Raw genomic sequence first — 13,415 nt, 5'->3', positions numbered from 1 at the left:
ACCGGCAGTGTGTTTCCTGCCGATATGGGGTTCAAATCACCGCAAACCGCAATGTTCCAATTGATCATGTTCCACAAAAACCCACTCGCAAGATGATTAAAATGGCCATTAATTTACGGGAATTAAACATTAAATTCCTTCCATTTGGCCTATAAATTCATGACAATGAGATTTAAAAATCATGTTATATTGTGAATTCTTGTGTGAATGAAAGTGAATTAGGTGTCAAATTAAACTTCTTTTTATGCTTTATCTGATGGGATAAATTGCTGACTTGATTTTTTAAATCTCAAAATTTTGTAACATTGCTACCAGACGGTATTGCTGTGTTTAAACAATAAATAGCAATAAATCAAATGTGCTTCTTGTTGTTAAGGGGATGGATGGAGTGGGAGGAGATAAAATTGTTAGTTGAAGTGATTTCCGCCCATATATTTCCAGGGAGATGATTGATATAGTTCGGTGGGCTCAGAGTGTAGATTCAGGGGGCTGCATATTGTAGATTCAGGGGGCTGTATATTGTAGATTCAGGGGGGTATTTCATGTAGTTCAGGGGCATTGAGTGTAGTTCAGGGGTCTGGGGGCGTGTTGTGTTGTGCAGGGTAGTGTGGGCCAGTGGGCTGGCGGGCGGAGCTGGGCAGGAGGCTGTAGTGAGCGGAGTGAACACCCCCAGTGGGCTAGCTGGCAGGCTGGCTGCGAGCTCCAGGCTCAGCGCTGCGGTGGTGGCCGGCGACGGGATGCAGCCTGTCCGGACCCTTCAGCGGAGCGGCCGGGGAGCGGCGTTGGTGACCTGGGTGCTGCTGTGTTCCTCCTGTACTCACACCCTGTCCTCCTTCACCTCGGTCGTGGATGTGCGGCGGAGCGCCCCAAACCTGGACCAAGGCGACCTGTCCGAACTGCTGGGTGAGCGCTGCTGAAATCTCGCCCCGTCTTCAGGCACTTGGGAGCGGGGACGGGACGGGACGGCAGCCTGGCCGGGCAATGCAGAGGGAAAGGGCAGCCAGCGGGATTTACAATGGGGTCGGAGGTTCCGATAGCGAGAGGAATGCTTAAAGACATGACCATCTATTACTAAATACAATCCGCTTGGACAGTTTGCAACCTTATGGTATCAACATTGAATCCTTGAATTTCCACCAGTGGGAGAGTCTAGAACCAGAGGGCACAGCCTTAGGATAAAAGGACGTAGCTTTAGAAAGGGGAGGAGGAGGAATTTATTTCGCCAGAGTGTGGTGAATCTGTGGAATTCATTGCCACAGTCGGCTGTGGAGGGCAAGTCAATGGGTATTTTAAAGGCAGAAATTGACAGGTTTCTTGATTGGCAAGGATGTCAAAGGACATAGGGAGAATGAGGTGGAGAGGGAAAGACAGATCAGCCATGATCGAATGGCAGTGTAGACTCGATGGGCTGAATGGCCTAATTCTGAGATTCTAAGTCTACGATTTTCAAGGATGTTGCCAGGACTGGGTTGAGGTTAAGCAGGCTAGGACTTTACTCTTTGGAGCACACGAGGATGAGGGGTGATCTTATAAAGGTGTATAAAATCATGAGGGGAATAGATTGGGACGGTAAATGCGCAGTCTTTTACCCACAGTAGGGGAATCGAAAACTAGAACATAGGTTTAAAGTGATTGGAGAAAGATTTAATAGGAACCTGAGGGGCAACTTTTTTTTTACACAAATGATGGTAGGTTTCAGGAATAAACTAGTAGAGGAGGTTATTGATGCAGGTACTGTCACAACGTTGGACAAGTACATGGATAGGAAAAGCTTAGAGGGACACAGGCCAAGCACAGGCAGGTGGGATTAGTGTAGTTGGGGCATGTTGGGCGGTGAGCAAGTTTGGCCGAAATGCCTGTTTTGGCTCTGACTCGTTGACTCCATAATTTCAAGACTCAAATTGAGAATTTACTGTCATTTGCACCGAAAATTAACAATGGAACGAACCTACAAGGAACCTCCTCCCCCTGTTTCCCCCATCTCTTCTCTGTGCCCCATCTGAATGTGTCCCTATTTTGCCCTTCCCTCCCCCATTCCCTACCGCCTATATTCCTTACACAGTTTGTTCATCCTTTATCCCTAACTCAAAGATGAAAGAGACAAAGTGCTGGAGAAACCCAGCGGGTCAAACAGCATCTCTGGAAAACGTGGATAGGTGACTCCAGAGATGCTGCCTGACTTGCTGAGTTACTCCAATGCTTTGATTCTTTTTTTGTAAGCCAGCATCTTGTACCTTGTACAGCAGGACAGGCAGCATCTCTGGAGAGAAGTAACGGGTGACGTTTTGGGTCGAGACCCTTCTTCAGCCTGAAACGTCACTCATTCCTTCTCTCCAGAGATGCTGCCTGTCCCGCTGAGTTACTATAGCATTTTGTAGTGGAGTATTTTGTATCTACCTTCTTGTACCTTCTGTCCTTTTGTCTAAACATTTGTCCGTGGGTGTGATATATGAAGTTGTATTTTTTAACAGTTTTTTTAAACATGCCGTAATATAATTGTGCAAAGTTTTAGACTTTAGACTTGGATGCGGAAACAGGCCCTTCTGCCCACCGAGTCCATGCCGACTAGCGATCACCACATTAGCACTATCCCACAAACTAGAGACAATTTACAATTTTACTGAAGCCAATCAACCTACAAACCTGCATGTGTTTGGAGTGTGGGAGGAAATTGGAGAAAACACACGTGGTCACAGGGAGAATAAACTAACTCTGTACAGTCAGCACCTGTAGTCTAGATCGAACCCAGGTCTCCGGCGCTGTAAGACAGCAACTCTGTCGCTGCGCCACTACAGTGCCCTCAATGGGGTTTGAACCCCAGAGCAATACATTTGTTTTTTCTTAATTGAATGTATAACATATGCACTTTAGTCTGATATGACACATATGCACTTTAGTCTGTTGAACTGTTTTGACTGTTTCACTGTTTTATTACAATCCATGTTCTCGGGATATCAATATCTAAATCCAAATTTTATTAGTTATTTATGTTATGACATCGGTTGGAAGCTGCATACCAAATCTCGTTGCGCTTATGTGCAATGACAATAAAAGATATTATTATTATTATTATTATTATAAATGGGCTTGTATTCATGTATTGTTTAGTTTCGTTGAGAGATACAGCATGGAAACAGGCCTTTCAGCCCACCGAGTTCACGACGACCACCGATCACCCGTTCACCAGTTCTATGTTATCTCACTTTCTCATCCACTCTCGACACACTCGGGGCAATTTACAGAGGCCAATTCAACTACAAACTCACACATCTTTGGGATGTGGGAGAAAACCGGAGCATGTGGAGGAAATCTACATGGTCACAGGAAGAACAGGCAAACTCCATACAGATAGGGCCTGAGGTCAGGATTGCACCGGAGTCTCTGACACTGTGTGTTGCTGCTTTTAAAACTGGCAGTATCATTCAAAAGTAATCTGCCGGTAATCTCAAAACAAAGCTCCCCTTCGCCAGTCATTGAATATCAGACTATCCTTGATCGGAGTTTACTGGATTTATCGTGCACGATACGCTGTTCACATTATTCCCTTTATCCTGTATCTGTACACTGTGGATGGCTCGATTGTAATCATGTATTGTCTTTCCGCTGACAGGATAGCATGCAACAAAAGCTTTTCACTGTATCTTTGGAACACATGACAATAAACTAAACTCAACAACGCAATAAACTAGAAGTTGGAACATTATGTTACAATTATACAAGACGTTGGTGAGGCTGTACTTGGAGTGTTGTGTTCAGTTTTGGTCACTCTGCCATAGGAAGGATGTGCGGAGAATGAGTGCAGAGAATATTTACAAGGTTGAATGAAAGGTGATCATTTATTCCTTGGAGCACAGGAGAATGTATAAGATCATGAAGATAGTGAAAGGGTGAATGCACAGTATTTTTCCCAGAGTAGGCGATTCAAGAGCCAGCGGGCATAGATTTGAGGTGAGAGAGGAAATATGTAATAAGAACCTGAGGGGCAAACCTTTTATACAGAGGGTGGCGTATATGTGAAATGAGGTAGTTGAGGAAGGTACAATAACAAGATTTAAAATACATTTGTTATATAGATAGGAAAGGTTTAGATGAATATAGAGCCACATGAAAGAATTAGCTTGTAAGAGTTTCTATAAGCTCAGCCTTCTGCACTGCAAGGAATAAAGTCCTAGCCTGACCAACCTCTCCCTATAGCTCAGACTCTTGAGTCCAGGCAACATCCTCGTAAATCTTCTCTGCACCCCTTTCAGCTTGTGTTGCATGATTCTGGTATTGAGTTACCAAGGAATGATGTCAGGAATTCTTTGTGGATTTCCCACATTTTAAAAAAGTTTTTCGGATTTTAAAGAATTTAAAAAAAAAAGATCTTATAGAGGTGCATAAAATCATGAGAGGAATAGGGTCAAGAGTGTTTAACTGTAATATGTCCTGAAAACTGACCAATGAAATTTTTACTTGCAGCAGCGTAACAGGTCTGTAAACTATAAATGCAGTGGTTTATTAGTGGTGAATGAAAGTTCTATGTTCTAAGTGGATGTGCAGGGAATGGAGGGATATGGATCATGTTATGGATGGATCATGCCATTAGATTAATGGCATCATGTTCGGCACAGACATTGTGTTCCTGTGCTGTACTGTTTATTGTATGTTCTATGGAAGTGTGAGTGAATTTGGACATTTATCCCATGGGAGAGTAGAATTAAAAATATTATTTTTGTTTAATTTGTGAAGTGAACCTGAACTACTCAAGTGTTAGTATGTTGCCAAACATGAAGGTAATTTGTTCCTGAATAAATGAAGACAGATGATACCCAAGGTGGCACGATGGCGCAGCGGTCGAGTTGCTGCCTTACAGAGACCCTGGTTTGATCCTGACCTCGGGTGCTGTCCATGTGGTGTTTGCATGTTCTCCCTGTGACCGCGTGGGTTTCCTCCGGGTGATCCGGTTTCCTCCCCCATCCCAAAGATGTGCAGGTTTGTAGGTTAATTGGCTTCTGCAAAATCATCCCTGTGTGGGTTGGATAGAACTGATGTGAACGGGTTATAGGTGGCCGGCACGGAGTTGGTGGGCTGAAAGGCTTGTTCCTGTGTTGTGTCTCTAAAACTACGAAAACCAAAACTAGTGCACATTGCAGCCACATTTCTCTAACAGCAGGTACTGCAGGTTAACTGTGCACTTGGTCATAAAGTATACTTTGGAAAACTCTCCCCATCCTTCCACTTCTCGATGATTCTGTGTAAATATATATTCCCATGTTCAAACAGCATCCACACGCCAAAAATCTGTTTTCCATTTGAAGAGATCTTGGAACAGTCGTAGCAAATTCTAGAAGTTGAACTGATTAGTGGTTAGGCAATAGAGCATATTTTTCCATGGTTAACTTCACATTTTGCCAACGTTTACAATGTTAAGTTTGGTTCAGGTCCATTAAGTTTGAGAAGCACAGAACCTAGTTCTTTTCATTGCTTCGTGGTCTTTTTTTTAATTCTTAACAAGGAGCTTTTATTCGATTAATCACTGAGTACTGAAAAGATCAAGACTGCTATTGGCAGTTTGTAAACATCAGTCATCAATGTACATTGTGTAGGGAGGAACTGCAGATGCTGCTTTACACCAAAGATAGACACAAAATGCTGGAGTAACTCAACGGGACAGGCAGCATCTCTGGAGAAAAAGTACAGGTGACGTTTTGGGTCTAGACCCTTCTTATCTACAATACACTCAACCCCCCCCACCACAGAAGGCCAACCCAGTTCTTGAATGTGACTGACTGATGGATCAATTTCTGTTAATAATTCCTGTTACTTATTTTTCTTTTTCTTTGTAAATTAGAATAAGGTATTAATAATTGCCGGTACACAAAAATGCTGGAGAAACTCAGCGGGTGCAGCAGCATCTATGGAGCGAAGGAAATAGGCAACGTTTCGGGCCGGAACCCTTCTTCAGACTGATGGGGGATGGCGGGGAGAGGAAAGGAAAAAGGAGGAGGAGCCCGAGGGCTGAGGGATGGGAGGAGACAGCAAGGGCTAACAAAACTGGGAGAATTCAATGCCCGCAGGATGCAGACTCCCCAAGCGGAATATGAGGTGCTCTTCCTCCAATTTCTGGTGTTGCTCACTCTGGCCATGGAGGATACCCAGGACAGAGAGGTCGGACGGGGAATGGGAGGGGGAGTTGAAGTGCTGAGCCACCGGGAGGTCAGGTAGGTTCTTGTGGACCGAGCGGAGGTGTTCGGCGAAACGATCGCCCAGCCTCCGCTTAGTCTCACTGATGTAGATCAGCTGACATCTAGAGCAGCGGATGCAATAGATGAGATTGGAGGAGATGCAGGTGAACCTCTGTCGCACCTGGAACGACTGCTTGGGTCCTTGAATGGAGTCGAGGGGGGAGGTAAAGGGACAAGTGTTGCATCTCTTGCGTTTGCAAGAGAAAGTGCCCAGGTAGGGTGTGGTACTGGAGGGAAGTGAAGAATTGACAAGGGAGTTATGGAGGGAGCGGTCTTTGCGGAAGGCAGACATGGGTGGAGATGGGAAGATGTGGCGAGTGGTGGGGTCACGTTGGAGGTGGTGTAACTGACGGAGGATTACTTGTATGTGACGGCTGGTGGGGTGAAAGGTGAGGACTAGGGGGACTCTGCATTTGTTGCGAGTGCGGGGATGGGGAGAGAGAGCAGTGTTGTGGGGTATGGAAGAGACCCTGGTGCAAGCCTCAGCTATGGAGGGGAACACCCGTTCCCTGAAGAATGAGGACATTTCAGATGCCCTGGTGTGGAACGCCTCATCCTGGGAGCAGATGTGGCCTAGACGGAGGAATTGGGAGTAGTGGATGGAGTCCTTACAGGAAGCAGGGTGGGAAGAAGTGTAGTCCAGATAGCCATGGGAGTCAGTGGGTTTATAGTGGATGTCGGTCAGAAGTCTATCACCTGCGATGGAGATAGTGAGGTCAAGGAATGGTAGGGAAGTGTCGGAAATGGTCCAGGTGTATTTGAGTGCCGGATGGAAGTTGGTGGTGAAGTGGATGAAGTCAGTCAGTTGTGTGTGGATGCAGGAGGTGGCACCAAAGCAGTCGTCGATGTAGCGGAGGTAGAGGTCGTGGATGGGGCCCTGGTACGTATTGAACAAGGATTGTTCGACGTAACCGACAAAGAGGCAGGCGTAGCTGGGGCCCATGCGTGTGCCCATAGCTACGCCTTGTATTTGGAGGAAATGGGAGGAGGCAAACGTGAAGTTATTGAGCGTAAGGACCAGCTCCGCTAGGCGGAGGAGAGTGTCAGTGGCCGGGTATAGGTTGCTTCTCTGGTCGAGGAAGAACCGGAGGGCTTTGAGACCATCCTGGTGGGGGATGGAGGTGTAGAGTGACTGGACGTCCATGGTGAAGATGAGGGGGTGAGGGCCTAGAGAATGGAATGCGTGGAGACGGCGGAGAGTGTCTGAGGTGTCTTGAACATAGGTAGGGAGGGATTTAACCAAGGGGGATAGGATGGAGTCAAGGTATGTGGAATGAGTTCGGTGGGGCATGAACAGGCAGAGACAATGAGTCTACCGGGACAGTCAGGTTTGTGGATTTTAGGGAGAAGGTAAAATCGGGCCGTGCGGGGCTGGGGAACGATGAGGTTGGAGGCTTGGTCGGGCAGGGCGTGGGAATTGATGAAGTCGGTGATGGTGCTAGAGATGGTGGCCTGGTGCTCGTCAGTGGGGTCATGGTCCAGGGGTAAGTAGGAGGAGGTGTCCTTTGTATTACTACAAGTATATTAACATCCTGCAGTATATTTTTACTTTAACCACCTGACTCAAGTTTATGGAGCAGTCCCTTTTTAATCTTAACATTTTGTCACTGATTTGTAACATACGCTCTAAATATTTAGCTTAAAAATAGCTCTTGTTTTACTCTTGGCTACTCCCCATTGACTCTTGGCTACCCCCCATGACTCTTGGCTACTCCCCAGTAAAATCTCGGGGTTCAACTTGTGGGATATCTTTTAAGCTTCTGTCCCCCAGTTAGGAAAGATTACAGAAACAAGAAAAAGTGTTTTTTTTTAAGCAAGTTCCTTGTTTCTACAAGGAAAAAAGTCTTGAATAATGTTTGCCTGTTTTTATTACAACCCTTCATTCAGTGTGGTGTGATAGGTGGAATTGAATGAAGGGACAGTGGTGCAGCGGTGGAGTTGCTGCCTCCCTCACAACGCCAGAGACTCAGATTCGCACCCCACTACGGGTGAGGTCTCTATGGAGTTTGTACGTTCTCCCTGTGACCGCGTGGGTTTCCTCTGGTTTCCTCCCACACTCCAAAGACTCCAAGAAGTAGGTTAATTAGCTTTGGTAACATTGTAAAATTGTACCTAGTGTGTAGGATAGTGCTCTTGTACAGGGGTCGCTGGTCGGTGCAGACTCGGTGGGCAGGTCCTGAGTCCGCACTGTATATCTAAAGTTTAAAGACGAGCTTACATGGGGCATATTAGTCGGCATGGACGAGTTGGGCTGAAGGACCTGCTCCCTTGCTGTATGACTCAATGACTCTATGGTTGTGACTTTAAGGTTTTTATCTTCTTATTTCTCTCACTCTTGAAAGTAAGTCTTTATTATTTTACAGTCGTAATCTTCCAATAATTAATTTTTACAACATTCATTCTCAATTGCCAACTAACCTTTTCTCCTTCCCTAGGTAAAAACATCTTTATTCTGCAGAGTGAACACCTCGACACGTGTATAAATGTGGAAGGCCAGGATCTTCGACTCGGTGACTGCAGCCAGCCCTCAAGAAGCATGCTGTGGAAATGGGTCTCTAAGCATAGACTTTTCCACTTAGTCAGCAGCTCATGTCTTGGACTCGAAATCAATGATCAACAGCGGCCTTTAAAGTTGTTTAGCTGTGATTCAGCAACGGGGGTACTGCAGTGGCATTGCACTGGTAAGGTGCTAGCCGGTGCCTCCAAGTACAAGTTAGCCGTTGGACAAGGTCATCGTGTTGTGGCAGAGAGGACCATCTACGACAGATGGAGAAGGTACATGACGCAAGATGAAGGTCCATGTAAGCATCTTTATGAAGGTACTGAAACAATATAATTTGCAAAAGTACAAAATAAATTGGAGAAACCAGGAACTGCAGAACTTTAGAATTTCCTTGATAACGTTCTCCATCTCTAAGAGGTTCCTTTTAAAGATGTTTCTGTCTGGTACATGCATCTGTGCTTTGGGATCAAATATAGTTTGATAAAATTTCCATGGAAAATCATGAGCACAATTAGATGCATTAAAGCGATTTAGACATGCAGCTTGTGATAGTTTGTCTGTAGGTCACCTCTATGTGTACAGCATTGTTACAAGTCAGCTGGTATCACATGGTGTGACTCTTGGTATTCTGTTTTATCTACAAACTGCAGGGTCATTGAGGGTGAGTGCCTTTGGGATATTTTGCTGGTATCGGTATTGGTCCATTATTGCGACACAGCAAAAAAATTATATTGTGTGCTATTCATAGAACCGAGAAACATAGAACATAGTGTAGATGGAATCAATGGATGGGTGGATAGATTGTGTGATGGACCGAGCGGCCTCCACAACTCACTGCAACCATTCCTAAAAACTTGACAGATGCATTCATTCTCCTGGGTATGGTATGCAGGGAATAACCAAGTGATTGGTTATTCAGGGGAGGGACATGAAAAAATGTCTTCATTCAGCAGCTAGTGAACCTTTGGGATTCTCTCCACCAGAGGGCTGCGGTGAGTTCCTTCACCGTCTTTTTTCAATAGGTTTTAACCGGAAGTGAAACATAACAGGTTAGTGCAGAGAAGCGATGTTGAGCTAAAAAATATTACCTATTAACTTATTTGGTAGTAAAGAGAAGCAGAGGGGTGATCTTATAGAGGTGTATAAAATCATGCGAGGAATATCAGCAAGAGTCAATGGTGTTTCATAGTAATATGTCCTGAAATCTGATCAATTAAATTCTTACTTGCAGCAGCGTAACAGGTCTGTAAACACTCGTAACACAATAAACAAACTAGGCGGCACAGTGGGCAGTGGTAAAGGTACTGTCACAGACCTGGGTTCGACCCTCACATTTGGTGCTGGCTGTACGGAATTTGTTCGGTCCCCCTGTGACAACATGGGGTTTTTCCAGGTGCTCTGGTTTCCTCCCAAAACTGTTAATTGGTTTTGGTAAAATTGTAAAGTGTAAATTGCCCCCAGTGTGTAGGATGGGTGTACGGGGTGATCACTGGCCAGCATGGACTCAGTGGGCTGAAGGGCCTGTTTCCTCGATGTATGTCCAAAATAAAGTCTAAAAGAAAGTTCAGACATTTAAACCAAGAACAATACAGTGCTAAACTAAAGCCAAGAGATAGGGTAAAGGCAGAGTCTTTTACCCAGAGTAAGGGAATCAAGAGGTGAGAGGGGAAAGATTTAATAGGAACCTGAGGGGCAACTTTTTCACACAGTGGGTGGTGGGTGTATAGAACGAGCCACCAGAGGAGGTAATTGAGGCAGGTACTACAGCATTTAAAAGACATTTGAACAGGTACATGGATAGGAAAGGTTCAGAGGGATATGAACCAGACACGGCCAAATGGATGGGACATCTTGGTCAACATGGATAAGTTGGGCCAAAGGGTCTGTATCTATGCTCACTGACTCTCAAAGGTATGAGGATCCGAATGACGTACCTTTACATCAGCGTCTTACGTTTGGCACCAAGGCACCCACAAACACTATTTTGATGTAGAAAAAAAGGAACTGCAGATGCTGGTTTACAAAAAAAGACACAAAGTACTGGAGTAACTCAGTGGTAGACAAAAATGCTGGAGAACTCGGCGGTTGAGGCAGCATCTATGGAGTGAAGGAATTAGGCGACGTTTCGGGTCAAGACCCTTCTTCAGACGTCACTCAGTGGGTTAGGCAGCATTTAGTTCAGACGTAACTCAGTGGGTTAGGCAGCATCTCTGGTGAACATGGATAGGTGGCATTTGGGATCAGGACCCATCTCCAGACTATTTCAAACACTTTAGACTATTCACTATTTTGATCACATTCCCTGATGGATTGTTGAGTATTGAGCAGGGGTGTGAACTGCAATGCAGATTTACTTTATAGAGTGTTAACCCTACAAGTTGTTTGCTTGCATTAGCAACATATTAGAGCACACACAATTAACAAGGAATCATAGATTTTTAGTGAAACCTGTGGCTGCAGAGCCCCCTAGTGCCCACACACTAGCAAGTGTTGTGATTGAAATGTTAGGTTCATGGTAGTCTCAATGTCATAAGTCATAGAGGAGAATTAGGCCATTTGGACCAAATCATGGCTAATCTATCTTACCCTCACTACCCCATTCTTCTGCCTTCTTTCCGTTACCTTTGACACCCTTACTAATCAAGAACCCGTCAAACCCTGCTTTAAAATACCCAATGCATAGATGCATAGACAATAGGTGCAGGATTAGACCATTCGCCCCAAGCCAGCACTGCCATTCAATGTGATCATGGTTGATCATCCACAATCAGTACCCCGTTCCTGCCTTCTCCCCATACCCGATTCCGCTAGCCCTAAGAGTTCTATCTAACTCTCTTTTGAATGCATCCAGTGAATCGGCACAGGCAGAGAATTCCACAAATTCACAACTCTGTGTGAAAAATATTTTTCCTCATCTCAGTTTTAAATGGCCTACCCCTTATTCTTAAACGGTGAACTCCACCAACATCGAGAGCATGTTTTCTGCATCTAGTTTGTCCAATCGCTTAATAATTTATATGTCTCTATAAGATACCCTCTCATCCTTCTAAATTCCAGTGAATGACTTGACCTTCAATGCCGATTGTGGCAATGAATTCCACAGAATCACCACCCTCTGACTAAAGAAATTCCTCCTCAGTGCCATTCTAAAGCTACTTCCTTTTATTCCGAGGCTGTGCCCTCTGGTCCTAGACTCTCCTGGGTCCTTTTTTCAGACTTGTCCCAACCTGATACATCATCTCCACAGATACATTTCCTTCACGGATGCTGCCTGTCCCTCTCTTCCAGCATGCTGGACTACGCAGTTGCAGCATGGGACCCATACACAAATAAAAACATTTCTTTCATCGAACGTGTCCAAAGACAGGCAGCTCGATTTGTTACTAACACCTATGAGAGAGAAGCGAGTGTCACCAAACTTCTGAATTCTCTGGGGTGGAACCCTCTCCAAGACAGACGTGAAGCTCACCGTTTGACCTGTTTTTACAAAATGTTAAATGGTCAGCTCGACATAGATTACAAGACCTACACCAAACGCAAACCAATTAGGAGCAGACGAGGGCATTCGATCCAATTTGTGATCCCAGCTACAAAGACAGATGTGTACAGCAATTCGTTCTTCCCCCGCACAATTAAAGCATGGAATAATCTCCACCCTACTATAGTTACCCAACCAGATGCAACTAAATTTAAAGTAGCTCTTTCTTCCCAATAACCCTTTCTGGCTTAAGTCCTCCCTTCACCACCTCCAGTTTAAATTCCATTTGTAATATTTTGGAGGACCAAGAAACCAACCAAGACCAGCACTTTATGACTTGCAAAAATAAATGAATTCAGTAAACTCAGTTAAAATTGACCATGTGGGGTTGTTGCCGACTTTATCTTGCACAAAATGCTATTCCCTTTTTCCCATATCTGTACACTGTCGACGGCTTGAGTGTAATTATATATAGTCTTGTCGCTGACTGGATAGCACATGACAAAAAGCTTTTCACTGTACCTTAGAATATATCAAACTAAACTATGGTTATAAAGGGGTCGGTAAAAACGAGGGTTTATTGTATTGGTCAAAACTGCTAAATGTTCTTTTATTTCCCAGAAATCCACACTGTGCTGGGAACCTCCAGAGGAATGCCTTGTGCTCTGCCATTTAAATATAATAATAAATGGTACCATGAGTGTACAGATGAAGGTAGGGAAGATAAACTACTGTGGTGTGCGACCACCAGCAATTACGATGTTGATGAACAATGGGGATTTTGTCCAAACTTGGGTAAGAGTTAATGGGAACTTTTTAAAATCATCAACAGCTTCATTTAATTTAAAGTCAGACACCCAATGGTTTTGTTCTGCATTTTCCAGACACAGGATGCGATTTGCTCTGGGAGAAAGATCCTGTTTCACAGACTTGCTATCAGTTTGATCTCTTTGCTCTGCAGTCTTGGAATGTGGCACGTGCTTCATGTAAGGCACAAGGCGGAGACTTGTTGGCGATCAGGGATCATGAGCAGCAGGAGTACCTAAAAAGTAAGTTCATAAACAGCACCCTCTGAGTTTTAACCTGAGGAAGTTATATACAACACTAAACCTTCGCTATAATGGACCATGGCGGGAGGGGGAGGGGTTGGTGTCCATTATTGACGATTGTCTGCTATAACCAAGTGGGGGGGGGGGGGGGGGGGAAG

The 13,415-nt window shown here is 44.8% G+C and overlaps 1 protein-coding gene across 1 annotated transcript in view; it reads left to right on the top strand.

Annotated features, from left to right (window-relative positions):
* Positions 1 to 621: 621 nt before the first annotated feature.
* The window catches only part of pla2r1 (phospholipase A2 receptor 1), a 70,690-nt gene continuing 57,896 nt past the window's right edge, over positions 622 to 13,415 (top strand). The window contains 4 exon segments of the mRNA XM_055638126.1: positions 622 to 903; positions 8,663 to 9,046; positions 12,830 to 13,003; positions 13,093 to 13,257. Coding sequence (XP_055494101.1) covers positions 738 to 903; positions 8,663 to 9,046; positions 12,830 to 13,003; positions 13,093 to 13,257 — 889 coding nt within the window. The 5' untranslated portion in view covers positions 622 to 737.

This window comes from Leucoraja erinacea, chromosome 7, assembly GCF_028641065.1.
Source record: "Leucoraja erinacea ecotype New England chromosome 7, Leri_hhj_1, whole genome shotgun sequence".
Classification (NCBI taxonomy): domain Eukaryota; kingdom Metazoa; phylum Chordata; class Chondrichthyes; order Rajiformes; family Rajidae; genus Leucoraja; species Leucoraja erinaceus.
The sequence above is the reverse complement of the archived record's forward strand: the minus strand, read 5'-3'. Positions and strand labels throughout refer to the sequence as shown.